Source organism: Rissa tridactyla, chromosome 4 (genome assembly GCF_028500815.1).
Source record: "Rissa tridactyla isolate bRisTri1 chromosome 4, bRisTri1.patW.cur.20221130, whole genome shotgun sequence".
NCBI lineage: Eukaryota > Metazoa > Chordata > Aves > Charadriiformes > Laridae > Rissa > Rissa tridactyla.
Genome location: NC_071469.1, coordinates 906,585 through 931,789, shown reverse-complemented (window position 1 = coordinate 931,789; position 25,205 = coordinate 906,585). Strand labels below are relative to the sequence as shown.

Genomic DNA, 25,205 nt, shown 5'->3' with positions numbered 1-25,205 from the left:
TTGTTTATTTAATTTCACACTTGTAAAAACATCAGAAATGAATTTATTAACCTTAAAAATGTAGCAGTACTGTTCAAGAAATATGTCTTGGTTCAAGTTTATACCCTAATACCCATTTCCCCTTTTTTCCCTTCCAGTGATAATACAGAGCACATCAAAGGGAAGCGACTGTCCTCTGTGAGTAACTTAAAGCATTTCTCAAAAGAAAACCCTGTAAGTGAGTGAAGGAAAGAAAGGGCAGCTGTAAAGAGGAACTTGTTTTCTCATCACAGTTGAAGAAAAGAATTCCAAATGCAAAGAAAGAGCCTATTAGATTGATATGATTGACTGGGGCACTGGTGGCTCTTAGAAACTCTCTCCAGCCAAGTAATCAGCTCTTGTAGCTGGAGCTGATCTTCTCAACTATTATATTTCCTTGTAGATTTTAAAGGCTCCGCGAAATCCTCTTGATGATCTGGGAAATGGGAATGAATTGACGCAGGTAGGTTTATTAAGTCCTTTCTTGCCAACGCTCTTAACATCTTCAGTTTGCTCCTCAACTTGTTGCTAATTGAACTGTATCACTTGAATAATGCAGGTGTAAAAACTCTTGTAATAACTGCTCTGGAAAATAATGTTTGGAGTACTAAATATTATAAGAAATCAATTGAGTTTTTCTTATACTTCTGTTTTACATCAGAATATTTCTTCTATCAAGAAAAGAGGAATAAACAGAGATTAACTGGCATAGCTTGCTGTTGTCCATTTGACTTGAAATTTGATCCACCAGAGTACAAACTGGTATAGTCAGTGAGATGGCTTTACATCTGAAAAAATTCACCCTTCCAATTTATTTAAAGTAAAAGCTAAAAATTAACCATTTTCTTCCAGAAATACGTACAGAATATATTTCATGTTTATAGTGTCTGTTGTTTCTTAGAAGTTGTAACTCTAGGCCTGTTCAGTTTGGATGTCTCTTGAAATGCCTTTTCTACCCAGGGCGTGTTCTATGGACTAATGTTGTAGCTGCATCATATATTTATATGATTTATCTGCTGCTGCTTGCAGAACTTGAAAAGTCATTTTTAGCATATAAGGCTTTCAGTGAAAAAGCCTCTAATAATTTCTTTAGAATATGAAATATGAGCCTGAAATACTTATGCACATCTATTTCAAAACTTTGAGTATGAAGAGTGGCTCTCAGTCTTCATTTAAACTTGAATACCTGTTAACAATGATGGACAGTATTGCTAATGAGCAAGGTAAGACTATCATATACAGCAGTGTGACATCATTCATAACTGTTTGTGTTGCTGATGTGATTTTAAAAAAATTAAGTATTTTACCAGCTTTGTCTGTCATGTGCATATAACGGGTAGTGCCTGGTATGTTAATACTTTGTGTTTTCTTAACGTGTGTTGCACTGTCCTGAGACTGAGCTATTTGGTTAGGGAAGCTTACTGCAGACACCTGCGCAGCAGTGGTAGGATGAATTAGCTTTCCAGTGGATGTAACGTTGCATTGTTACATACCTTGTGACATTGCATTAATATGATCATGCAGTCAGTGACACCATTTAGACATTTAGAGAAAATGGTGACTTTGATTCTTTCATGAACCCTTCCCTTTCTCCCATAAAGACAAACGAGTATCACTATTTTTTTTCAGCTCTTGTAATGAAAAACTAAAGAAAAAACGTCTCGCAGCTCTCTTGCTAAGCAACTACATAAGCTTTCCCTAGTATGCCAGACAATATGCCAGACAAAAATCCTTATAACTGGTATTCTGTGCCTTGTGTTTGAAACTAGGCAGGTCTCACAAAGTGATCTTTAGATCCTAATTCTTGTGAGATGGGTGTCTTTATGTCAGGAGAAGTTGGAGAGCTATAAAGTTGTTTAAGAATGTTGGTAAATATCTGTTGTACTTGTTGGGATCATAGATTATTATTTTGAGAGGTGTGTGGGGTTTTGTTTGTTTTTGTTTCATTAAAAGCTATGCTTATTGTGGCTTATGGGATAAGAACAGTTCTCTGTATATAAAAGTGTTGTGTTCTTTATTGTCAGGACATCAATGTAGAAAAACGTAGGAAAAACTCTCGCCGTGTCAGCTTTGCGAACACCATAAAGTAAGTTTGATCTGAAGGACGCAGATCTACATCCTTTATTTAAGCATAAAATGCCAGCTATAGGTAATAATGTGGTACCCCCTAAAACTGCTGTTTGCGTATGTTTGTGAGTACTCAGCGAAGGCATACTGGTGATTGTTGTTATTTTGTGTTGTTTTTGAGACCCAGGAGAGCCATTATTCATTTTCTCTTCCTAGCTAGAAAAAAAAAATGGTTCAGTGAATTTAATTTAATTAGAAATTTTTGTTTCCCTTTAAAGTTTTTTTGTGATTTCCATCTTAAATATGATAATGGCATCTTCCCGCTGGAAAATATGGTTGGGTTCAGTAAGCTTCTGGCTTTTGATATCTCATTTCGGAACATACTACGGTGAAAAGATTGAAATTAGGGCTGATTTTTTTTTTTACTTTGTTTTTTTTCTTTGCTTCAAAACAGATAGTCTTGTGTTTTTCAAAAACTGTTTGGTTTTGTTTTTTTCTTAGCTGCAGAGTCTTCGAGTCAGATGTTAAGAATAACACAGCAGAAAGTACAGGTAAAACTCCATTCTCTTCTCCTGATAGGATTCACAGACTGTTAGCAACAAGATTTTTAGCCTGAATTCAAGAAGTCAGGCCTGTCAGTCACAGGTAAGGAACAATATGGTCAGCTGGCTATCATGGACTGACTGAAAAACCATTAGTTACTGGCACTGTGGACCTTGTAGCTCAGAAAAGGAATTATTTTCTTAGACAAAATGCACCTAGAACAAAATCTGCCTTGGGGATTTAGATCAAAAGAAGGCTGAGGCTGAGCAGAATGTCATATTCACTCTGTCAAAGATTACCTAGGAAGAATCTGAAAAGCTAATGCACTTTCAAGTATTTTGCTTCTCTGGGGTTTTGCCACGATAAGAATGCACATCAAGAGTGAGAACTTGAGAACATTCTTTTCTGTGAAATTTACTCGTCTCTGACGTTTTCATCATGCTTCTCACATTGTAATGTCTGATTATTTTTTTTTTTTACTATTTTTAGAGTGTGCAGCAGATACAAGGAATGATGTGCTGCTTAATCAGTAAGTTTGAAAAAAATTCCCATGACTATAGAGTTCTGTCCTGCAAATACATATCTTCACGTGACACGCAACCGTCAAAATACTACTCTTCAAAGAAATGCAGCATACATATTTATTTAGATATAAAATTGCTCAATTGCTTTTGATTGGTGAAAGAAGGGATACAGCAAAAAAAGGATATAGCTGTGTTGGTGGTCACTCACCAAAAGATAGCGGTTTCTGAAAAATTATGGCTTGAAACTGCGTCCTTCCAAAGCTGATTGCTTGGGAATGCTTTCCAGGAAAGACCCACCAGATTCTGTATGTGATAGACGTAGTCTTTGATATTTATTGCTATAACTTTTTCCTTCAGAGGTAGATAAAGTGTTAGTCTGGCCTTAAAGTTCTTGTCTAGATAAAACATGATGGGATTTTTAAAATTAAAATGACCTGGTAGGTGAAATAACAAATTCAGACAGTTTCTATGTGTGAAGGGGAATTTCTTACATTTAAAATGTATAGCAACGAATCACCTTATGTACAACTGTTATTAACTCATGCTTTTAAAGTTATCAACCCAATATAGTACCATGTATGTGTATGCGTGTGCGCATAAATATAAAAATCAGTCTCTAGCAAAGGCTTCTTGGTCTTGAAAACGCCTGCCTTCATACTCCTATGTACTATTTCTTAAGCAATTTATCTTTCTTAGACTTTAGCTGTTCTTAATCGTAGAATCACAGAATGGTTCAGGTTGGAAGGCACCTTAAAGCCCACCCAGTGCCACCCCCGGCCCTGGGCAGGGACATCTCCCACCAGCCCAGGTTGCTCCAAGCCCCGTCCAACCTGGCCCTAAACCCCTCCAGGGATGGGGCAGCCACAGCTTCTCTGGGTAACCTGGGCCAGGGGCTCACCACCCTCACAGCAAAGAATTTCTCCCTCTGATCTCATCTCAATCTCCCCTCTTGCAATGTAAAACCCTTCCCCCTCGTCCCACGGCTCCCCTCCCTGATCCAGAGTCCCTCCCCAGCTTTCCTGGAGCCCCTTTAGGGACTGGAAGTGGAAAATAAGATTGCAACTCAAATTAGAATATATTGCAGACACGTAAGTAGTGTTTGGTATCTGGTGCCCAGTCCCAGGTGAGCTATGCAACAGAATTCTCTGCCTTTTCAGTATATTGCTGAAGCCTTCTGTTTTGAAATCTTTTAACAAACTCTTTACCTAACCTGCCTTTTGTAGAAATGAAGAACCTGAGGCTGTTCCATGTGAGATCACTGGTGAGTTTGGAAATAGTTTTAATAGCAAAATGAATATTCAAAACTATTGATTCTGTTTGAATAATTTTAACATGCTTAGAACAGCCTTCCTGAGCGAGAGGACTGTTGCGTGAATGGGCTCTGTCCCGTAAAGCTGTTTACAGGCATTGTGTTGTAGAAGTACAGGTGGCTCTTGCACGTGCTGAACAGAGTACTGAAAATACTTTCAGGTTATATTTGTTTTTAATAGTATTTACGTACTTAGCAGAATTTGTAAAATGAGTGCATAGGTCTTCAGCTCAGTGGATAAAATAATAAGAAAATAGTTCAACAACTGGAGTATTTCCTCTTCTTTTGACAGGGATGAACACGTTGCTTCATGCTCCTATCCAGGCATCGGTGCAGCAGACTGAGGTATGGGAAGGCTTTTATTTTTTTTGATGCTATAAATATCAGTGTCCAAAATATAATCAAATAATTTGTGTAGTAAAGATGAAAAATGTAACTCAGCTGCCTAAAAAATAAATCCTTGTATTCACATAAAATTCTTCTGAAAGCTAATCTTCTATATTTTGAAGTATTTTCCTAATCTGATAGGCGTTATACTGCAATATTGATAAGTCTTGCTTCTAAAATTGCTTGCTAACTTTTCATTACCCGAGCTAATTCCTCCATTCTTTTCAATTCTTATCTAAGAATATGCAAAGGAGCTTATGTTTCAGATAGGCCTGCTTGTGTATTTTTCTTCCCTGGGTAGAATGGATATGCACATATGTACTCTCTGTTCCTGCTGTTAAAAAGCTTTAGACAAATTGCAATGATTAGCATGAACTGGTAACTGAATTTCTTTAGTTGAATCAAGCGACAAAGCACAGAATTCTTAGCTGAGACCTTCACAGGCACAATTGCGCAGAAATCCTGACCCGTGTTACACTTCAGTGATGATGTTACGGCGCTGTGTTGTCAAACAAAGCCAATTGTCAAAACAGTCTCCCTTATTGCAATGGCTTCTGACTTTTTTATGTTGAGTTTAAAGATAGGGCTTAAAAACATATGTTTGCTGTTGTTAACGAATGTTAGAAACCAAACAAACCAGTTCAAATCTAGTGTGGATGAGAAGATATATACCAGGAGGCTATAACGATCTGTTTGAAACTCTGTCTCTCCTTGTTTTGGGTAATGTATATGGTTGTGCTTCTTCTAGTATATTTCGTTTCTTGCATTTATAAAATAGCGTATGTAATTTGAAGTAAACATGAAGCTGTTCTTAATCAAGATATTCATTATATTTGATTAAATATAGTATTATAACTTGTTACTGCCAATTTATTTTTTTTAAAAAAATAAGTCTTTTAAACCACACGCATACACCAAGCATACCACCTTGGTGCTGCTGCTTTGGGGCACATGCATGATAAGCTGGGCAAGGTTTTTGCCTGCAGCTGGGGGAAGGGAAGGGTGGAAACTGCGCTGTAGAGATTTAGAAAATACTGATCCGTAAGACTCAGTAATTGTTCCATGCTTACCAAGATATGTCTAGATATGAAGTCTTTGCCCAGCAGTAAAACTGAGACACAGTCTTTCCAAAAAAGTGATTTAAATATGATATGCTGTAATATGATCAGTTGTCCTTTTCTTGAATGTCCTATTGCTTATTGAGGAGGACTGAAATCGATATTTTTTTTTTCCAAAAAAAGATGTAAAGATAGAGCTATAACCTTAGGACTGCATTAGTTGACTTCTGTTTTAAATAGAATAAACTATTGGATCATTTGTTTTAAGTGTCAGTAACTGTAACTTCTTCCTCTTTTTTTTTTTTTGTTTTTTTTCTAGTGGCATGATGCAGACAACGCCATTCAAAGAACCAATAGGCTTGACACCACCCTCATCTTTTCTGATGAAAATGAAATGGATATGACAGCTAGTCACACTGCAGTGATTACACGTAACCTGAAAAACAATCAAGCTGACACAACTGAGAAGATAGATATCACATCGTTTCTAGCTGGGTTAAACTCTAATAATGGAAAGGCAGAAACCAGCGAAGAATCTGTTTTTTTCTCTGACCCTACAAACCATTTGTGTCCATCTTTTGAACAGAAGGAAGATGCTACTACTGTAAAAAAAATAAATTTCAATGAATTTTTGATGAGCTTGAAGTCAAATGAAAAGGCACTTAATCCTATTGGGGGACCTGAAAAAGAGAATGTTTTTTTTGTCCCACCACAAGTCTCAGAAGACATGGCACGATCATCAGTGGAATTTATACATTACAATGAACCATCGGACACCTGCAATGTAACAAAAGTCTTTAGAGGGCAAGATGATGGAATGGAAATGACAAAATGCCAGGCATCTGATGTCAAAGCTATGTTTTCTGGTGGTTGTGAAGCTCCACCAGAGCAATTACTGTGTGGGGATGTTACTGAGGCATTCGTAGATGATGGAATGGATATGACAACTAGTCACACTGCAAAAATGTCTTTTCCCTTCTCCAGCGTTGGGAATCAAAGTCTAAACTTCAAAAAGGATTTCCCGTCCACAGAGTTAGATAATCCTGTATTAAAGAGAGCAACTAATCAGCACTTAACTGTTCAGCAGGACCCTCAACTTTGTACAGACAAAAAAGTAACTGTTGCAGACAGACGAGATCCTACAGTGCCACGAACTGTTAAACAAGAGGCCAGAAGAACATCTTCCATCCCAGGATCCATTTCATCTGAGACTGTATTCCGAGGTGATAAAACTCTTGTTTTTTCTAAATGTGATGACATGGAAATTACTGGGAATTATACAGATGTAATCTATAGTGACAGTACCAAAGAAATGAACAGTTCACATCACAGAACTTTTGAAAAGCCAGTTAATACCAACCCTTTGCTAGTGGAAAACAGACGTCCAGCACATGGTGACGGGGACATCACAAAGAGTCTAACATCTTTAGATAATCGAGCTTCTGTGTCATATAAAAATAGCGCACTTGAACTATCTGCAGGCTCAGGTGAACAAATCGAAAAAGTGACCCAAGATCACAGGACTGCTTCAGTGAATGTTAGTTTGGATTCATGTACAAATTCAGTGCCTGCCGGTGTTTCTAAGAGCAGACTTCAGCACAGACTAGCAAACTCTCAACCTGTTTCCCTGCCAGGTGAGAAGACAGTAATATTCTCAGGAGAAGATATGGACTTGACTAAAACCTGTATGGTCAAGGAGGATGGAAAGAACGTTGAAAATGAATCTGCTGCTGCAGTGTTCTCCTCTGTCACCCACAAACCTCATTTTCTTGATAACAGATCTACATCTCTCAATTTAAATGAACAGGAAGAAATGGAAATAACTAAATGCCACGCTGTTGTCATCGATGATCAAAGCAATGGGATAACTGCAGAAGCAAAACAAATGCATTGTAAAATAATTCCAAGAAAGAACCAGAACAAAAATGTCAGTGAAGCTGCAAATTCTTTAGATATGGACAAAGAAAATCTTGAGGTGACCAGTATCACTAGGAATATTAAAAGAAGCCAGGCTATAGAAATGAATACTGAAGATCTTGAGGTGATAGTGGTTGATAAGAAGCTTGGAAAAACATACTTTCAGGCAAGTGGTCCAAGTTCCTGTGCAAAGAGCGTGCGTCCATTACAAGAGCAAAAGAGAGAAGTCCCTGAGAGTATTGTCACCGACACCTCTGCATTCATGTCTTTGCAAAGTCAAAAAGTTGTTACATCACAAGCTTTGGGAAAAAACCTTCTAAATGCTTCAGTTTTCTGCACAAGTGACAAAATGGGCGTGTTTTCAGATGATCAAACCATGGACATAACCAAAACTCATCCTGCTGCCTTTGATGTTGCCCCTATTAATACAGTACAAGAATACGAGAATAATCATAACCAAAATAATGAAATATCCAAGCAGCTGCAAAACCAGACCTTCCGGTTTTCTGGTGGAGATATCACAAGTCAGACTCCAGGAAGAGAACGTGGGGATTTGAAAATGAACACAAATAAGCAAACTGTTACTCCTTTGGCTCCAAGTGGTTTGTTTATTTCCAGTAATGAGCCCGCTCCCACTGGAATGAAAGGAAATGAACAACTTGGAACAATATTAGGAATAAATGCAAATTGCCAAAACTCAGCCAGGCAAGAGAAACCCCATACTATGAGGGTAGTAAACAAAGTATTGCCAACTCGAGTAGATTCTGAGAGAGATTTTTCAATTGGTAAAACAATTTCTTCTGAAGAGGGTTTTAAAAATCCTCACTCGGTTGATGGCCTGCCCTTGAGGGGTGCTGAAGAGCCGTTACGAGCCAATGCGTGTGAACCACGTAAGGGAAGTTCCCACTTGCCTTCGTTTTCAGAAAAGTCAGTTGTGTTTCCTTCTGGTGAAACCATGGACTTGACTGGAAACAGTGCAACAGTGGCTCCTGATTACATCATCAATGCTGTTTTATCAGAAAGAAAAGCAGTACCGGGATACCTTGTTCAAGATGAAAATAAAATAATGTCCTTAAAAAAAGGGGCCATGATGACAGATAATCAGGAGCAGGCCACGTGCGATGTGTACTACTTGGTATCTGGCAAGAAAATGTTAACCATGGCTGGTTTAAAACATTTGCCTTTTGCAGGTGAGAAAACGACCATATTTTCAGAGGATGCTGACATGGACATCACCAGAAGCCATACAGTTTCAGCAGACAACAAAATAATTTTGCAGCGTAAAAGTTCAAATGATGACATATCCTTAATTTCTGGAGATAAAACTTGTTTTTTTACCTACAGTGATGACATGGAAATAAGTAGACTCGATACTGTTGCAATTGATGAATCTATGCAAAAGGCCGCATCTCAGGGGATGCTTGCCATGGCTAAAAGGGCTGGACGGAAAAGCTTGAAGGGAACAACAGGGGAAAGGACTGTTCTGTTTTCACTGAATGATGAGAATAATGACATGGAGATCACAGAGAGCCATACGGCTGCAATAGGCCATGAAATTGTCTCGCAAAATGAGGGAGAGCTTCATTCTGTCTCTTCAGCTCATCCTGTTAAAACTGTTTTTTTCACGAGTAGCCAGGCTGACATGGACATTACCGAGTCTTGCTCTGCTGATAAAAATACCGTCAAAGTTGTACATGATGCTAAACCAACCTTGGATAAGGAGGCTGGACGGCAAGCACTTTCAAATAGCGAAGCTACTACGTTTGCTATGGATGACATGGAAATCACTAAAACCCATAATGCAGCTCTGGAAGAAAATTATCTGCAAGGTAGGCAACCCAAACAGTCTGTTCCTTTAAGTTCCACAATTATGTTTACGAGTTACCAGGCTGACATGGAAATGACTGAGTCTCACTCTGTTGATGAAAGTATTGAAAGAGTCTTTTGTGAGGATAGACTAAACCTGGCTAAGCAGGTTGAAACAGCCTCCTGTCCAGAGAGCAAAACTGTCATTTTTACTTTGGCTGAGGATATGGAGATCACTAAAACTCATACAGCTGTATTAAGTGGTGAAATTGATGTACAGAACAGAGTGTCCATTCCAGCCACTTCTGCAGTTCCTCCTGATAAAACCATTTTGTTTACCCACAACCAAGATGATATGGAAATAACTGCATCCCATACTATTGCTGTTAATAACAACATTAATGGATTTGAGAACCAAGAAGTGTCACATAAAAGCACTCAGAAACCAGACTTGCATAGTGCGTTGCTGTCTGGCAGAGATGAAATAGATTCTCCGCATACAAATGACCTGAAGGGTGAATATCACACAAAGTCTAAGGATAAGAGCAGCATTGCCCCTTCTGCTTCATCAGCCCCAGCATTCCCTAGCGAGAAAGGAGCTCTCAAAGTCCCCAGTGGCGCAACTTTGAGACCAGATTCCACTTATTCTGTCTCACGGCCAGAAGAGACTATGGGTGTGAAGACACCACAGGATCTCGACCTTCCCACAGATAATTCTGTCCCCATGAACAGTCAGCAGGATCTCATACTGCCAGAAAACCTGAAATCAGAGAGAGTATCTTTAAAGCTTCCAAGTAACGGGACCATGGATTGCAGTGAAGAAAGTGGCGATTTGGTATCCGGTGTTTCGCTTCCCACCCAGCAATCAGATTCTTTGAAGGCTTCTTCAGATGCACGTAGTGCTCAGAGTAACCAAGTATTGCAAGATGATTTATCTAGACGTGAAGATTTAGGTACAGATTCAGGCTTGGCTGGAGGAAGCCTTGCTGCAGTTTGTAACAAGGAATCAAAGGAAAATGAGGGACTGCCAGCTGAAGGGGAGACACCTCCAAAAGACTTTCAAATAAACTCTGAACAAACTGAGCAACGTTTGGTCAGTGACAGTCCAAGAGATCAAACAGATCCTACTCTTGCACCTGAATTATCAGGTATTTTAAATGTTTGTTCAAAACTGAAAAATATTAGAAGGAAATCTGCAGTTCTCTCTGTTTCTGAAACTGCTTTTTCTGACCAATTGCCCAAATCAATTCAGCCACAGGATACCTTGAGGTTAGGAAAAAATACTGTAAATGAACCAAATAATTTATTTGATAATAAAGAGCAGGAAAACACAGGTCTTGAATCTGGAGCTGCTCCCATAGATGCAAATTTAGGCATGGCACTTAAAGATAAATACCAAGGAATAAATATCCCTCTAGGCATCTTCCAGCCTAAATTACCGAACAGAAGAAATCCTTCTGTTTCTAGTGTACAAGACATAAATGCAAAATCTTCAGACAAAAGAGAAGCACCAGATTCAGAAGTAGGTGAAAACCCTGGTGAAGCCCCAGGTACCAGCACATCTAGTAGGCAGAACTTCAGCCCTTCTCAGTTTATAGCAGAAGAATTTCTTCCCGTCTGCCTAGAAGAAATGGATTCAAATGAATCTGTGAGCTCTGAACTCGTGGAAAATGCTTGCAATGAGATAAGCCAAAAAGAAATCTCCCCCAATGAAGAGAATCAATTTGAAGAGACAAAAACTTGGAACAACACAAAAAGAGCTTTGGAAGAAGATAAGGAGGATCTTCAAAGTCCAAAGAAGGTGAAGAGGGATGAAAACTTGGATGGTGAGGCCTCCCAAGACTTGCAGGTGAGCCTAATCGATCGTTATAAAGATACAGTCAGCACTAACAGGCGGGACTTTTGTTTAAATTTTGGGGTGTAAGCAGATCTATTGGTAAGTTTTCTTGTTTCTCTTAACTACCAGTTTGCGGTCATTTTGCTATGTCATTCCCCGTATTTTTCATTGTTTTGCCAAAATAGAACAATCAGGTTGATCTGTGCAACTTTCCTGAGCCACACACAACAGACAGGATAAGGGATAAGTCAATTGTAAATCACTCTCTCCATAGTGTCCTTTTAATCCTTTCGCAACGAAATACTCTTAGTCCTCTGAACTCAACTATTTGCTAGATGTTGCTGAAGGACAATGAGTAAGGCCTAAAGTAATTATTTAAAGTCCAAACATGGATGTTAAGTTTAAATTAGCTTTTTTATAGACAGCACAAATTGCAGCTCAGCTGAATCAAGAAAATCTGTGCAAATAGGGAACATTAATCTCACCTTAAAAATAGGTTTGTACATCATCAGTAGAAACTTTCTAGTTCCAAAAGGTGGAAGAGGGTGCTGTGGTGGTGACTGCTTTGAGGAATGAATGAAGGATTTTGCAGCTTTACTTCCTGTGTGGCATCATAGGAAATGGCTTAACTAGCTATACACTGGTTTGTCATGCTGATTAGATATAAAATGTGCCGATACTAAAAATGAAACAATTCTGAATGTCAAGAAACAGCTACAATAAACTGCTGATCGACTTACTCCTGCATTGTTTCATAGAGCACTCTTAATATTTCCTTGTTTTCAAACTTGCTAATATTAGGTTACTTTTGGCGCTGTGTCTCAGAGCCAAGTAGAAGTTCGTGAAGGTGAAGACCCTCCAAATCTGGCGGCTAAAAGCCCTGACTGTACTCATGCCAGCACCAGCAGCTCTCTGGATTCTGTTAAAGCTGACACGGAATTAACAAGTAAGACTTCCTTTGTGATAACAGTCTGAAACTCGTGTTCTTTACACTTAATCAAGGCAGAGCCCTGGCCGTAGTATTTATTTCATTTGGGAAAGGCCTTGAATGCCTGTGTCACAGCTTCCCACCCGGCCCGTCAGTGGTTTACATTCTGGCTAGGAGTCCAAGCTGTTCAAGGAAAACCGGGATGGGAAGAAAAAGGAGCAGAGTTTAAGTCCAGGTTTAGTTTCAAGGGCAAGTTGGGCTGATGAGGCAGTTTGAAGCCCCATCTCAAACTCTGCTGGCCCAAAGATGATTTTAAGCTGGTTCTGTGCAAAATGAGTCTGCGTGTCTCAGCGCTGCGCTCTTGGAAAAAGACTCCTCAGAGCGCGTTGCAGGGACAGGCTCTAAGCAGATACAGCCCCCAGGCTTAATTAGCTCTTGCTAATTAGCTGATACCTAGCAATGAGGCAGAAATCTGCCAATCATCTGATAAGTGATATCTTGCTTCTATTCACAAAACCAATTCCAATTTGGCCCTCTGCAACCATGAAAGCATGTGCCTTATCCAGTAGAAGCTGGGCTCCTTCCTTTGAGTGAGAAACTAGCCCTTGTTGGCTCAGAACTCGAATGCCGTGTTTTCACCTTGAAAGCTCAGTCTATGCAGGATGCCCTCTGCAAACTGGTTGGAGCCCTTCTTCACTTTCATTACTTTTTAGTGTGTTACATGTGGCTTTCCTCCCATAGAAAAGTGAACTCTGTCATTTCGTTACTGCTCTGACACAGACTTTATTCTACATTAGATTCTTAATCTAGTCCGGCTTATTTGTCACAAGTAGTTGTTTCCTCAATGACTTCATTCAGCACTGGAAATGCACAGAAAGGTCAAACTCTACATTAAAATAGCTTTTTTTCCAAAGCTAATGAACTTAGGTACGTATTTCTGTAAGAATATTATTAACCCCAGCAATATCCCCCTTTTGTTTTTCCTGGCTAGTTCAGCGGAGCAGTCAGATGGAGTCTCTGCTTCTCACAGACAGCATTTGTGAAGATAACTTACGGGAGGTACGTAAACAGCTGAAAGATGCTAACTTCTTGTCCTAACAGGAAAAATACTTGTGCGCGTATATGCAAGTAAGCGTTCTTGCTTGAAAAATGTACTTACCCGGACGTTTTCCCTAATCTTTACAGAAATTTCAGAATGGTGTTATCACAGTTGGGGAGTTTTTTACACTTCTTCAAGTCCATGTTACGATTCAGAAGCCCCGGCATAGCCATGTTCCAGTCAATGTGAGTATCTGTCCTTTGAGATAATGATATAATTGACCTTAAATTATATTTGTCTTTTTTAAAAAAAATTTCTATCAACTAACTAGTTTGTATTAAAGGCCTTTAAATGAGTTAAGCCAGAAGTCAGTTCCGCCTTGACAAGTGTGTTAGACCCTGCGTGCTTCCTCCTCTCTCTTTGCTTGTTCACTTCCGAAAAGTCTGATGCTTTTTTTGCTCGGTACTGAGAAACAGAATAGATTTCAATCTGTTAACGAAATACCATATATTCAGGATTATCTGTTCTTGGATAAATATGGCAATTCTTGCCTTTTTAACTTGTTTTAAGGGTGATAATTTTGAAAGTTAGAATTAGAAGCTCAGTCTAACCTTTTCACTTTATCTTCTTACCATGTCCATCAGCCACTGAAATCAGAACCCTGAAATGCTGCTCTGCCTCCTCCTACCTCTTCTACTTTCTCCCTCTTAAGTGCTTCACCATGACATTACTACTCTTTATTTCTTCCCCTTAAGCCTGTTCTGCCTGAACCCAGGTTCAGTATCTTTATCCCAAAAGGTCTCCGCTGAATTCGTGTAGACATGGGAACTATTTTTTTGTGTGCAGACAAGTACCACTCGCTCAGCACCAAGTTACTACCAGTAAGGCAATAATCTTACTTTGCAATCGTCCTGAACACAGGGCTGTGTAATGTTTCTGTTCTGCAAAAATAAAGCTTCCGAGTCTTTTACTGGCTCCTGTACATGACTTAATTGGAAGTTACAGTTTCTGAAAAATATGCATCTTTTTTTTCTTTTTCTTCACAATCTTCCCCTCTGTTTTTCCCCAGTGTGCAGTCAGTGCACCACCTACTCCAGAAGACCTCATTTACAGCCAATACATTTATCGCCCCAAGCTGCGTATTTATGAGGAAGATTGCCAGGCCCTTTCTCAGAAGATAGACGAGTAAGTGTTTTTTCAGTCAGAGTATATCAGTAATTTTATTTTTTCAGCTCTGGTTGCATGCAAAGTGGCCTGAAGACAGTTCATACACTACATACAGGAAAAATAAAAAAATTATAGTTAACCTACTTCATGCTGGCAGCCAGTTTATTACAGATTCAGATGGTATAGGGCTAACTCTTGGGGAGGAGTTGTGGTTATGGAGATAATTAAAGTTTGATTTTCCTCAAGTAATTTATCTTTTACTAAGTCCAGTCTTCAAAAAGGGCAAGAAGGAGGAGCTGGGGAACTACAGGCCGGTCAGCCTCACCTCCATCCCTGGAAAGATGATGGAACCGCTCGTTCTGGGCGTCATCTCAAGGCATGTGGAGGAAAAGAAAGCTATCAGAAATACTCAACATGGATTCACCGAGGGGAAATCATGTCTGACTAATCTGATAGCCTTCTATGATGGCGTGACTGGATGGATAGATGAGGGGAGGGCGGCAGATGTGGTCTACCTTGACTTAAGCAAGGCGTTTGACACAGTCTTCCACAGCATTCTCATAGGGAAGCTTAGGAAGAGTGGACTTGATGAATGAACAGTAGGGTGGATAGAGAACTGGTTGAAAGACAGAGCTCAGAGGGTGGTGATTAGGGACACAGAGTCTAGTTGGAGGTCAGTGACGAGTGGTGTTCCCCAGGGGTCAGTACTGGGCCCAGTCCTCTTCAATATATTCATCAATGACCTGGACGAGGGGACAGAGCGCACCCTCAGCAAGTTTGCCGATGACACAAAGGTGGGGGGGGTGGCTGACACCCCAGAAGGCTGTGCCACCATCCAGAGAGATCTGGACAGGTCGGAGATCTGGGCAAAGAGGAACCTTATGAAATTCAACCAGGGCAAGTGCAGGGTGCTGCACCTGGGGAGGAATAACCCCCCGCACCAGGACAGGTTGGGGGTGACCTGCTGGAGAGCAGCTCGGTGGGAAGAGACCTGGGAGTCCTGGGGGACAACAGGGTGACCATGAGCCAGCAATGGGCCCTTGTGGCCAAAAAGGCCAGTGGCATCCTGGGGGGCATCAAGAAGAGTGTGGCCAGCAGGTGGAGGGAGGTCATCCTCCCCCTCTGCTCTGCCCTGGGGAGGGCACAGCTGGAGCGCTGTGTCCAGTTCTGGGCTCCCCGGTTCAAGGAGGACAGGGAACTGCTGGAGAGGGGACAGCAAAGGGCTACCAAGATGCTGAGGGGACTGGAACACCTCTCTGATGAAGAAAGGCTGAGGGATTTGGGTCTCTTCAGTCTGGAAAAAAGACGGCTGAGGGGGGAGATCTTATCAAGGCTTGTAAATACTGAAAGGGTGGGTGTCAGGAGGATGGGGCCAGGCTCTTCTCAGTGGTGCCCAGGGACAGGACAAGGGGTAACAGGCACAAACTTGACCATGGGAAGTTCCATCTGGACACGAGGAGGAACTTCTTTGCTGTGAGGGTGGCAGAGCCCTGGCACAGGCTGCCCAGAGAGGTGGGGGAGTCTCCGTCTCTGGAGACATTCAAACCCGCCTGGACGCGTTCCTGTGCCACCTGCTGTGGGTGACCCTGCTCTGGCAGGGGGCTGGAGGGGATGATCTCCAGAGGGCCCTTCCAACCCTATGATTCTATGATTCTATAATGGTGTTTCGGTTGCACATCAGAAGAGTTGGAGTAAAATTTTTCAAATTATATCAAAAATGCTCAAACATAGAAAGCAGGATTGTAACAGGTTACGATCTGTTGTTCCAATCTTCCAGTGTTTATTAGATTGAAATACAGTTACATGACTTATTTTCTTACCTGAAGGTCACTTCTGGCCTGATTCATTATGCCTTTTACAACTTATTTTGCAGAAACAAGTTTTATGATAAAATTCAGAATCAGCGGTAAGATTTTTCCCAGCCTCGTTAGCACCACTTCCTATTTCTTTGGCTCTCTAGCTCTCTACCTCCTCTTCGGACCTGCCCTCCACACAAAGACTATACGAAATGAACTTTATACTATGTGCTAGAGTTTAACAAACACGGGCCCCATTTATTCAAGGCTTTAGAAGGTCTCTCCAAGATGTAAGACCCAACTACCAGCGTGCTGCTTTATGTGCTCGGTGCAGTTGCAACAGGACTTCCTTTCAACTTTTTTTTCCACATTTCAGGTTAAAAGTGTATGCAAATATCCAAGATGAACTCCTGGTGAATGTGAACAAGAGTTTGTGGGAAGTAATGAGAACCTGCTCTGATGAAGAGGTAATACTGCATGAAGAGATAATGTTGTTTCTTACATAATGAAGAATTAAGGTTAATTTATGTATTTAAATAAAATAAGAACCAGAATGATCACAGAATCACAGTAGGGAGGCAGGTGATACAAAGCAAAATATTTTCTGAATGGACAACTGCTATGAGATCTTCTAATACGTCAGGAGAATGCAAGGATATGTGCCCTTTAAATATATTAGAGGGAATATGTTGTTATAAACCAGAAAAACTTGATAATTCAAGCTGATAATTCAGATTAGTTGAGGGCAGAAAAGAGAAGAGAAACTAGAGGGGCCTAAGCAAACAGTGCAACTTTGGGAGGAAAAAATGAACTGCTCTTACAGAAGAGGCTCTGGTGCTTCATTGGTGCAGAATTGGCCATTAACTTAAGTGCTTATTTAGTTCAGAAAGACGTGTGACGTTGCAAGACATAAAATGAACAGAAAATAAAACTGCATAGGGGATTTGGAGTGTAACAATGTTGTCGTGTGCCTAAACAAAAGAGGAAGCCAGAGGGTATTTAAAGGAGAATGTTAATGATTATGCGCACAGAAAAGTACAGCAAAGACATTTGCATTTAAAACCCAGAAGTATTATGAAAGTATCCCAGCCAGAACTGAGAAGTTAGATGAAGAGATTCTGTTTTCTGTGGGTTTAATGCCAAGAATAAAAATCTATTCAATGAAAATAAGGTCTCAAAATTGATAAAAGACAGTATTTTTCATAGTTCATAATTAGATTGATATAGGATATCACAGAGGCTAGGTTCTTAACTAGATTTGGGAAGAATTGTGCTTATGAACAATGAAAGCCCCTAGAACCCTTAGCTAAGAATAACAAATTTGAAAGCTTATTAAGCAAATCTCTACACACTACAATTAGAATGATACCACCTAGTGGAAACAGGCAGATGGCAAACATTGTAGACAAAAGCTTTCTGTACGTTCCTCTGCAGCTTCTGGAGTGACAGCTGTCAGAGAAAACATGGAACTGCATGATCTGTAGCTATGTTCTGTTAAAAGAGATTTTAAGCTTTACTACTCGTGGTTTGGGTTCTGCCTGGGCTTCCGTGGGTATTCCAGTTAGCCTCCTTGACTGAAATGGGGCAAGCGTTCTAAATACATGTCTCGAACAACTGGGAGGAGAGACATCCGATGTATTGACTGAAATTGCTCTGGTTTTTGGTAGAAGCATATCTTTAGTTATTTGTGCAGCTCCCTATTTGAGTAAAAATCTTGTTGGGTCTTTGCGAATAAAATCAGTTACTTTAGTAGGCGACTGTGCTTGAATTTACAGGGATTGTCCAGTCTTAAATTTGATTTAATTTGCAAGTGTCATGTAATACTGCTACTAGAGAAATGGGATATTTGGAGGAGCAGAGAAGGGAGAAAGAGTCTAAAGGGTCAGTTGAACAATCTTGTGTTGCACATTCCCATTCACTTTTCTGTATTTTCCACTCATTGCAGCTGAAGAGCTTTGGAGCAGAATTGAACAAAATGAAATCCTATTTCACCAAGGAGAGTAAAATCTTGGCTCACAATGAGAAAGCGACATTGTACAGCAAACTGCTGCAGAGCGCGCAGGTAAAGTGCCGCAAGGCTGCAGGGCTTTAGCTTCAAAAAAAAACAAAAAAAAGAACTACGATATTTCATCCTTTTTTTGACTGTCGAGCCTAATTATTGTATGTAAGCGTGCATTCTCTTGAAAGTTTCCTTCTTATTAAACATACTTCCCTTTCATTTATATGCCCACCGGGACAGTGACTTTCTTGCACTTACACCACGGGAACCTTCTGCCTAAGGTTTTGGCAATTAAAGAAACAGTGAAAAATGGGAATATTAAAGGAAATGCCATCAGAAATCAGCTCTTCATACTGCAGTAACATCAATATTAGTAACTAACAAGGAAATGCAGATGAATTTATTTATTTCCATGTCTCGTCTTACCCCTTCATAAGGAAAGTCATTAGGAAAGGCACATTGTTCCATATCAAGTACTTTCTTACTCACAGCTACTGCCTTAGTGTTTGTCAGTCTGCCTCTTTGTTCTAATCACAGATTCTTTAATTGGTTTCTTAGCAAGCAAAGATCCACATGGTGGTCCCAGAAGACAATTCAGCTTTTTAAAAAATGTCATTGACTTACAATTTTCCCATCTTAGGAACAACATGAAAAGCTACGGTCAAGAATGGAGAAGGTGGATGAATTGATCAAGGAAGCGGAGAGCTGTCTTGTTGCTCTGGAAGCAGGTGTGTGTTTCCAAACTGGTGACTGGTATGCTGATTTCTATATTTTTCTGCAGAGCTGCTCAGTTCAAGATTCTGTGTTTGGTGGTTGCTTGGAATTTTACAGTTCCTTTGTTGCAAGTATTTCTTAGGCCGGAATGCCGTCATTTGTGTCTGCAAGCTTGTCTCATGGGAATCACTCACGCATCACATGAAGAGTAGGAGTGTATCTGTGCTGAAATACAGAATTATAATTGTAGTCTATGAACCTGTTAGCAAGCTGGCTAGATCTGCTAGCCATAACGGCACATAACTGCTGGCAGCACACGGTTCAGAAGGGCTGCACAACCTGCCAGCGATCCTGCTGGTGGGCAAGACTAAGCTTTGCACTCCAGGAGTGTCCCGTTTTCAGCATCGTAGCTGGATGCTCTAAAACTTGCTCAGCCGTGTTCGCACAAGCTGCGCTCAGTACTTGGCGTTGCTGCATAATGATATTCTCTGTATTTTTGCTTCTTTTCTTCCAACTGAATTTTCTTCCAATGCCTTAAGCAGAAATCAATTGCACAGTAGCAACTTTGAAACAATGCAATAAAAGGAGTTTTCCTTGTTATCTGTTACTTTTTGAGGTTTTTGGTAGATACCCTTCCAGCTTTTTGTACATTTTTCTTAGTTAGCTTTGAAATACTAAGATTTATAGAACCCACAGACAAATAAAATGGAATCTAAGTTTGAATCTGGGAGTTCTGCAGAGACCTGATACTTCTTTCCCATAGATTCTGACTGGGAAGAATGGGAAGCAGACTGCGGTGATGAAACAGCAGAAGGGAAAAACCTAGGGAAAGGTAATGCTACCAGCTGAATGGCACTTTTTGGTTTGTTTTTTAAATTCCAATATATTAATTCTGACATGGATGCAAACACCACTGCTTTCTTTTCCACATTGGATATAGCTAATTACACAGATGTTAATGTATGAAAAGGACTGTTTTTCCTCTGGAAAAATGGAACTTTTGAACTTGGTACAGTGTGACTTGAAGAATGTGCATTGGCTGTCATGTTCGGCTCTTTATTGTTCAATAATTACTAATCTTTGTTGACCGCATATCTATATCCAGGTAGGAGTAACAGCCCTCAAGTTGAGATATTTCCTGTTGTTAAGCACAGTGACTGCAGAGCAAGTCAGGGCTTTCTCTGCTGCTCTCTTCTCTCATAGCTTTTTTCCCTTTCTCTTAGAATTGAAAAGCCTGCAAGCCCAAGAAGAGGAACTTCAAAGGTGAGATATCAAAGAGGGTCTAAAGAGCTTAAAAATAACATGTGCACATTCAGGTTTTAGAGGGTTGGTGTGCTTTTAACCAGTGTGCTACATCTCTTGTTGGCTTCTCTTTGCAGAGAACTGTCGGATCTGGAGGCTGAGAATGAGCAAATGCTTGTTCAGATGAACCAGCTAAAGGAAAAAGAAAAAAGCTGCCAGGAACTCCTGGAGAGATACGAGTAAGGAAAAGACCTCCAGGTTTTATTTTTGTCAGCTAGTTCTGGGGCCTCGCGTTTGTATGTAAATGTTTCTGGTTTGGGTTTTTCTTGTTATTTGATTTGGGAAATCTTTGGATGACCATCTCCTCGCAGCCTGGGATAAGCCATAAAGCCTCGGGGAACTTCCCCGTGTGATGCGCTGTTTTTCTGTTAACTACTTTGCAGTGATACTCTATGTTTAGTCTTTCTATAGCCAACTCGCCTCCAGTTCCAAAATGAACATTTATGTAAAATGAATAGTATTATGCTTGTGTTCCCAACAGATTCTTACATTCTGTTGGAAAGTGAAAATGTCATTGGTATATTATGTGATAATAGCTGCAAGTGCACTTAATAATCTGATCTTTGTCCTTCAGATAATTGTGTTGGTTGGTTGGTTGAAAGTTAGGGTGATGGTGTTTTCCCCCCCCTCTTTTTAGCTTCTCTGAGTGGGAGATTACTGAATGGAGTGAACAGCAGGCGGTCTTTAACTTTCTGTATGATGCCATTGAACTCACAGTTGTGTTCGGACCCCCAATAGGTAAGTTGCAAAATTGGTAGGTTTTATGAATTTGAAAGCTTAAATAGTTACATAATAGAAACTTAAAGTTTCTATTAACTTTAGGGAAATAGAAAACGTACAACAGCAGGAGAAGTCGCTTTCGATATGTTTATCAGTGCTTTCTGTGAAAATTCAGGAAAGTATGTAATGAATGGCTGTTTCTGAGGAGGATGAGCTGTAACTCCAGAACTAAGTATGGAAATAATTACTGTTTGCATTTTTTTCCTTTCCTTCTCAGATGGTGATGTTTTTGGTGAAGATCCTTCCCGAAAGATAGTTAGCCTGAACTTTGAATCTCTCTTGGATGGTAAGATTTTTCGAGTAGCTTGAAAGTAGCTGCCCTGATAATCTCTTCTTGGGGAAGACATCTGTAAATGTGTGGGTTATCTGCTAATGTATTACTGTATGGCTTTTAAAAGATCTCTGGCAACGTGTTTTTCTTTTGCATTACAGAGGAAAAAGCTCCACCCTCCTCATGTTTAGTCCAAAGACTCATCTTCCAGTTTATTGCAAGTCAAGGATGCTGGCAGGAAAAGTGTTCCACGCTGTACTACTTGCCCCAGGTAATATCCCAGGAAAAAGGGCTCTGGAGAAACATCTTCTCTTAAATCTTTTCTGTCACAGAGAATAGAGCTGATACTGAGAGCAAAAGCATCTTAATGAATGCTTCATCAGTGCAGATCAAAATCTGCCTCCTGAGTATTCTGAGGTGCCTGGGCAAGAATCCTAAAAGCTGTGGTTTCTTCTTTGTTTGCTGCATCAATGTCTGCCTGTCTTACTGATATTTTTTTTAAAATCCATTCTTTTTCCGATAGTAGCAATTAAAGAATTGAGCTGAATGCCATTCTGCTTCCTAAATGGTTTAAATCGCCAAGCCAAACTCGGTGTTCCTGCATGTCAGTGTATTCCTGTTTACAAAGCTGGAGGGAGAAACTTAGGGCAAAGAATGTATATTTGTTGTTATGTTTGTACAATTGCATTTTCACATCCAAACTGAGATACCAGTTAAACTACATTTTTTTGTGTGTGTACTTTCTAGGATAAACTGCATTTTCAAGTGTCACACAGTTTACCAGCCTAGCGCCAATGCGATTGCTTTTCTGATTGCCCACTTAGGTTCTTCATGATGCCTCTCTGGTGGTGAGTCGTTGCAAGGTCTTAGGAGAGGAGATTGAATTTCTGGAGAGATGGGGTGGAAAATTTAATCTTCTGAAGACAGAGGTCAATGACACAAAGTGAGTAACTTCAGATGGAGTTTACACCAGTCCTTCAGAGAGTGTCTCTAGAAAATCAGGAACCAAACACTGAAATATTTTCAATTTGGTTTTCTTGAAAGTGAGATTTTATGCCACTGTTTTTAACAACAATCTAATTTATTTTAATATGATTGCACTATAATACTCAAATGCATGAAAATTAAGCTGTTCTTGGATTTAGCCAATTTCCGTACTATCACGTAACCGCTCCTTCCTTGCCGCTTTCCTGTTTCACTTGACTCTCTCACTTAAAACTTTACACCAGAGTGTAGCAATGCAAAGGAAACAGAGACGGGAATTTACCTGTAGCTCAATGCTTTGTTTCTTTTAATCTTCCATTTGTTTCAGGCAAGCAGAATCAGTTGTTGAAGGACAAATGCACTTACAACTAACGTTTATTTTCTTTAGTTTTCATTTTCTCATACTACTACCCGATTTTGCGGCATGTCCCAGTGCAACAAGATAAATACTACTTCACCTTATCCTTCTGTTATCGATGTATATCCTTAACGAAGAAGTGCCCCGTGAGCCTTGCTCTGCCTGTCTTGATGCTGTTCCCATTGGTTGTTCTAATTTTGTTGCACCCTTTGCAAGAGTGGTGTTGTACCAGATGCCAAAAATCCCATAAAAGCTGTATTTAGTTAAGTCAACAAAACAAATGCAAGGGCAGCTTGCACTCAGGATGTTGCAAATTGTGGGAGATTTACCTAGAAAAGACCTGGTTTGTGCTTGTTCTAGTTTACTATCCCAAAGCATCTGCTTCCTGGGCGTTGCGTCCTCGGTGATGGTCTTACCCATATTTCCAAGAAAATTCAGCTCTGGCCTTCCTGCACATTGTCATAGGCAAGAGTACTGCGCTAGAGAGAAAGCTGCCCTGATTTAAATAGGGTTGGATTCATGAAATAAGCTTAGAAATTTGGAATTGGAGGTAAATCAGTCCCACTTAAAACTTCAGAAAACTTTAGCTACCTAGGAGTATTTTACGTTACCTAGAAAACGTGTTTTTGATTATTACTCTACACTCTCCCATAATTTTTGAAAGGCTCTGTGAATTATGTGTGTATTAACTTTTTCTGCGAGGAAAGTTGGGGTTTTGTATTCTAACTCAGTGTCAGAATGCTGACAATATGAGAGTGGGAAGGTTTTATCAACCTTATTTATGAAGTTCTGTTAGTCTGTGCTGGAACTCTTCAGAAGTTACTGAGCTTGTTGCATCAATTACAACATTTGTTTTCACTTCTGGAACCTAATTCAAAGGCGGTAGCAGTCCACTTGAATATTTTGTATTGATCTTTTTGTTTGTGTTTATTTCGCATACAGAGTGAAGCTTTTGTTCTCCGCTTCCACAGCTTTTGCCAAGTTTGAATTGACCCTGTTTCTATCTGCCAGCTACCCGTCCGCTTCACTGCCTTTTACTGTCCAAAACCACATTGGGAATATCGGGTGAGTTGCACAGAAAGAACCACTCCATAGGACTTCCATTTCAAAGCGAGGGATGGGGAATTAAATGCTCCGTATCCTCTCAAACACGTGTGATAATTTTGTCGTTCCCAGGGAGGAAGAAATTTCTGCTGTTCTCTCCAAAGTACCAATCGGTTACCACTACCTGCGGAGAATCGTCAGCTCGATTCATCAGCATTTGCTGCGGGATCCCCGATGACTCGCTAGATCCGCAGGCGGCACTGAAGAAGTCGGACTGTGGATATCTTTGATTTTAGCCTTGTGAGAATTGAAGCTGTCTCTCACCAGAAGGGGAGTGCTGTTCACTCCTCGGCTCTTTAGTGATCTTCTCTAATAATCAATTTCCAGGATGCTTGGTGGAGGCCACAAGTTTTCATAAAAGCAGAGGTCTCTAAAAAGGAGAAGGAGGAATTTCTTATGTTCTGGATTTGTCCAATCTGCCTTTTACCTTCTTTCAGTCACGGCTGGTCTTGGCCTCCTTGTACATATAGTCTGTCCTAGTATGGATATTCTCCTGACGTAACATGTTCATTTTGTTGAGAGTTGATTTACAGAGCTCTTGTATAAAACAATGACGACTATCTTCTAAATTAACATGACTGAAATTTACTTTCAGTATCATTACTTCACTACTTCGTAGCATATTGCATCGCGTCTGATTTTTATCAGTTTCCTGGAACCCCTCCCAAAACACCAAAACCACAGCCCTGCTTCTGATTAACCAGCCAACCTGTAGTAATCGGCGAGGTGGCCAAAGTCGGGGTGCTTGTCTCATGGAGAGTGAAGATCCCTGTGCTCGACCACAGCCTTTGCGGTGCAAGAGGCTCCACGCCAGGGGGTTCCATCGGTGGGATCCTCTCCCACGGGAAGTTTGTCCTGACACTTGGTGTCTCTGTCCATCCAGGACAGTCCGTCTCTCGGCGCTGGGCCCTCGAGTTTGCGAAGCATTAGGATGTCCGTGAGGAGACGGAGCTATTTAAATTCAGGCGGTCTCTGTAACGCCGTCGGCGCAGCCCAGCCTGCTTTTGTATATATTTTGTATATGATGTGGCTGAGCTGCGGGAACTGGGCTGACCCCGATCGTGTAGACGTGCCTCAGTGACCATTTCTCAGCTCTCCCTTCGGTAGGCAGATGCAGATTTTTGTATCTCTGTAAAATATGTTGAATTTAAAGGTGTTTTCGTATGTTTGTGTTTATAAAAGTTTGTCTTTTTACAAATTTTCCTTCAATTTGAAGGTGGAAGTTCATTAAACATTTGAATTATTTCTCTTCTTTCTTCAAGTTGTGATTCTTGGCTGCTCCATTTCGACCTGTGAC

General features: G+C 40.4%; 1 protein-coding gene across 3 annotated transcripts in view; it reads left to right on the top strand.

The window, feature by feature from the left end:
- KNL1 (kinetochore scaffold 1) overlaps positions 1-25,169 on the top strand; it is a 29,187-nt gene extending 4,018 nt beyond the window's left edge. For all 3 annotated transcript variants that reach the window (XM_054200631.1, XM_054200630.1, XM_054200633.1), the window contains exons 3-26: positions 138-177; positions 422-481; positions 2,043-2,104; positions 2,587-2,636; positions 3,118-3,157; positions 4,376-4,413; positions 4,754-4,806; positions 6,226-11,478; positions 12,268-12,412; positions 13,386-13,453; positions 13,580-13,678; positions 14,503-14,618; positions 16,773-16,863; positions 18,342-18,458; positions 19,036-19,123; positions 19,873-19,941; positions 20,333-20,372; positions 20,489-20,590; positions 21,049-21,149; positions 21,409-21,477; positions 21,624-21,733; positions 22,287-22,405; positions 23,747-23,869; positions 23,981-25,169. In XM_054200631.1, coding sequence (XP_054056606.1) covers positions 138-177; positions 422-481; positions 2,043-2,104; positions 2,587-2,636; positions 3,118-3,157; positions 4,376-4,413; positions 4,754-4,806; positions 6,226-11,478; positions 12,268-12,412; positions 13,386-13,453; positions 13,580-13,678; positions 14,503-14,618; positions 16,773-16,863; positions 18,342-18,458; positions 19,036-19,123; positions 19,873-19,941; positions 20,333-20,372; positions 20,489-20,590; positions 21,049-21,149; positions 21,409-21,477; positions 21,624-21,733; positions 22,287-22,405; positions 23,747-23,869; positions 23,981-24,086 — 7,159 coding nt within the window. In that variant the 3' untranslated portion in view covers positions 24,087-25,169. The remainder of the gene's footprint in view (positions 1-137; positions 178-421; positions 482-2,042; positions 2,105-2,586; positions 2,637-3,117; positions 3,158-4,375; positions 4,414-4,753; positions 4,807-6,225; positions 11,479-12,267; positions 12,413-13,385; positions 13,454-13,579; positions 13,679-14,502; positions 14,619-16,772; positions 16,864-18,341; positions 18,459-19,035; positions 19,124-19,872; positions 19,942-20,332; positions 20,373-20,488; positions 20,591-21,048; positions 21,150-21,408; positions 21,478-21,623; positions 21,734-22,286; positions 22,406-23,746; positions 23,870-23,980) is intronic.
- Positions 25,170-25,205: the final 36 nt, after the last annotated feature.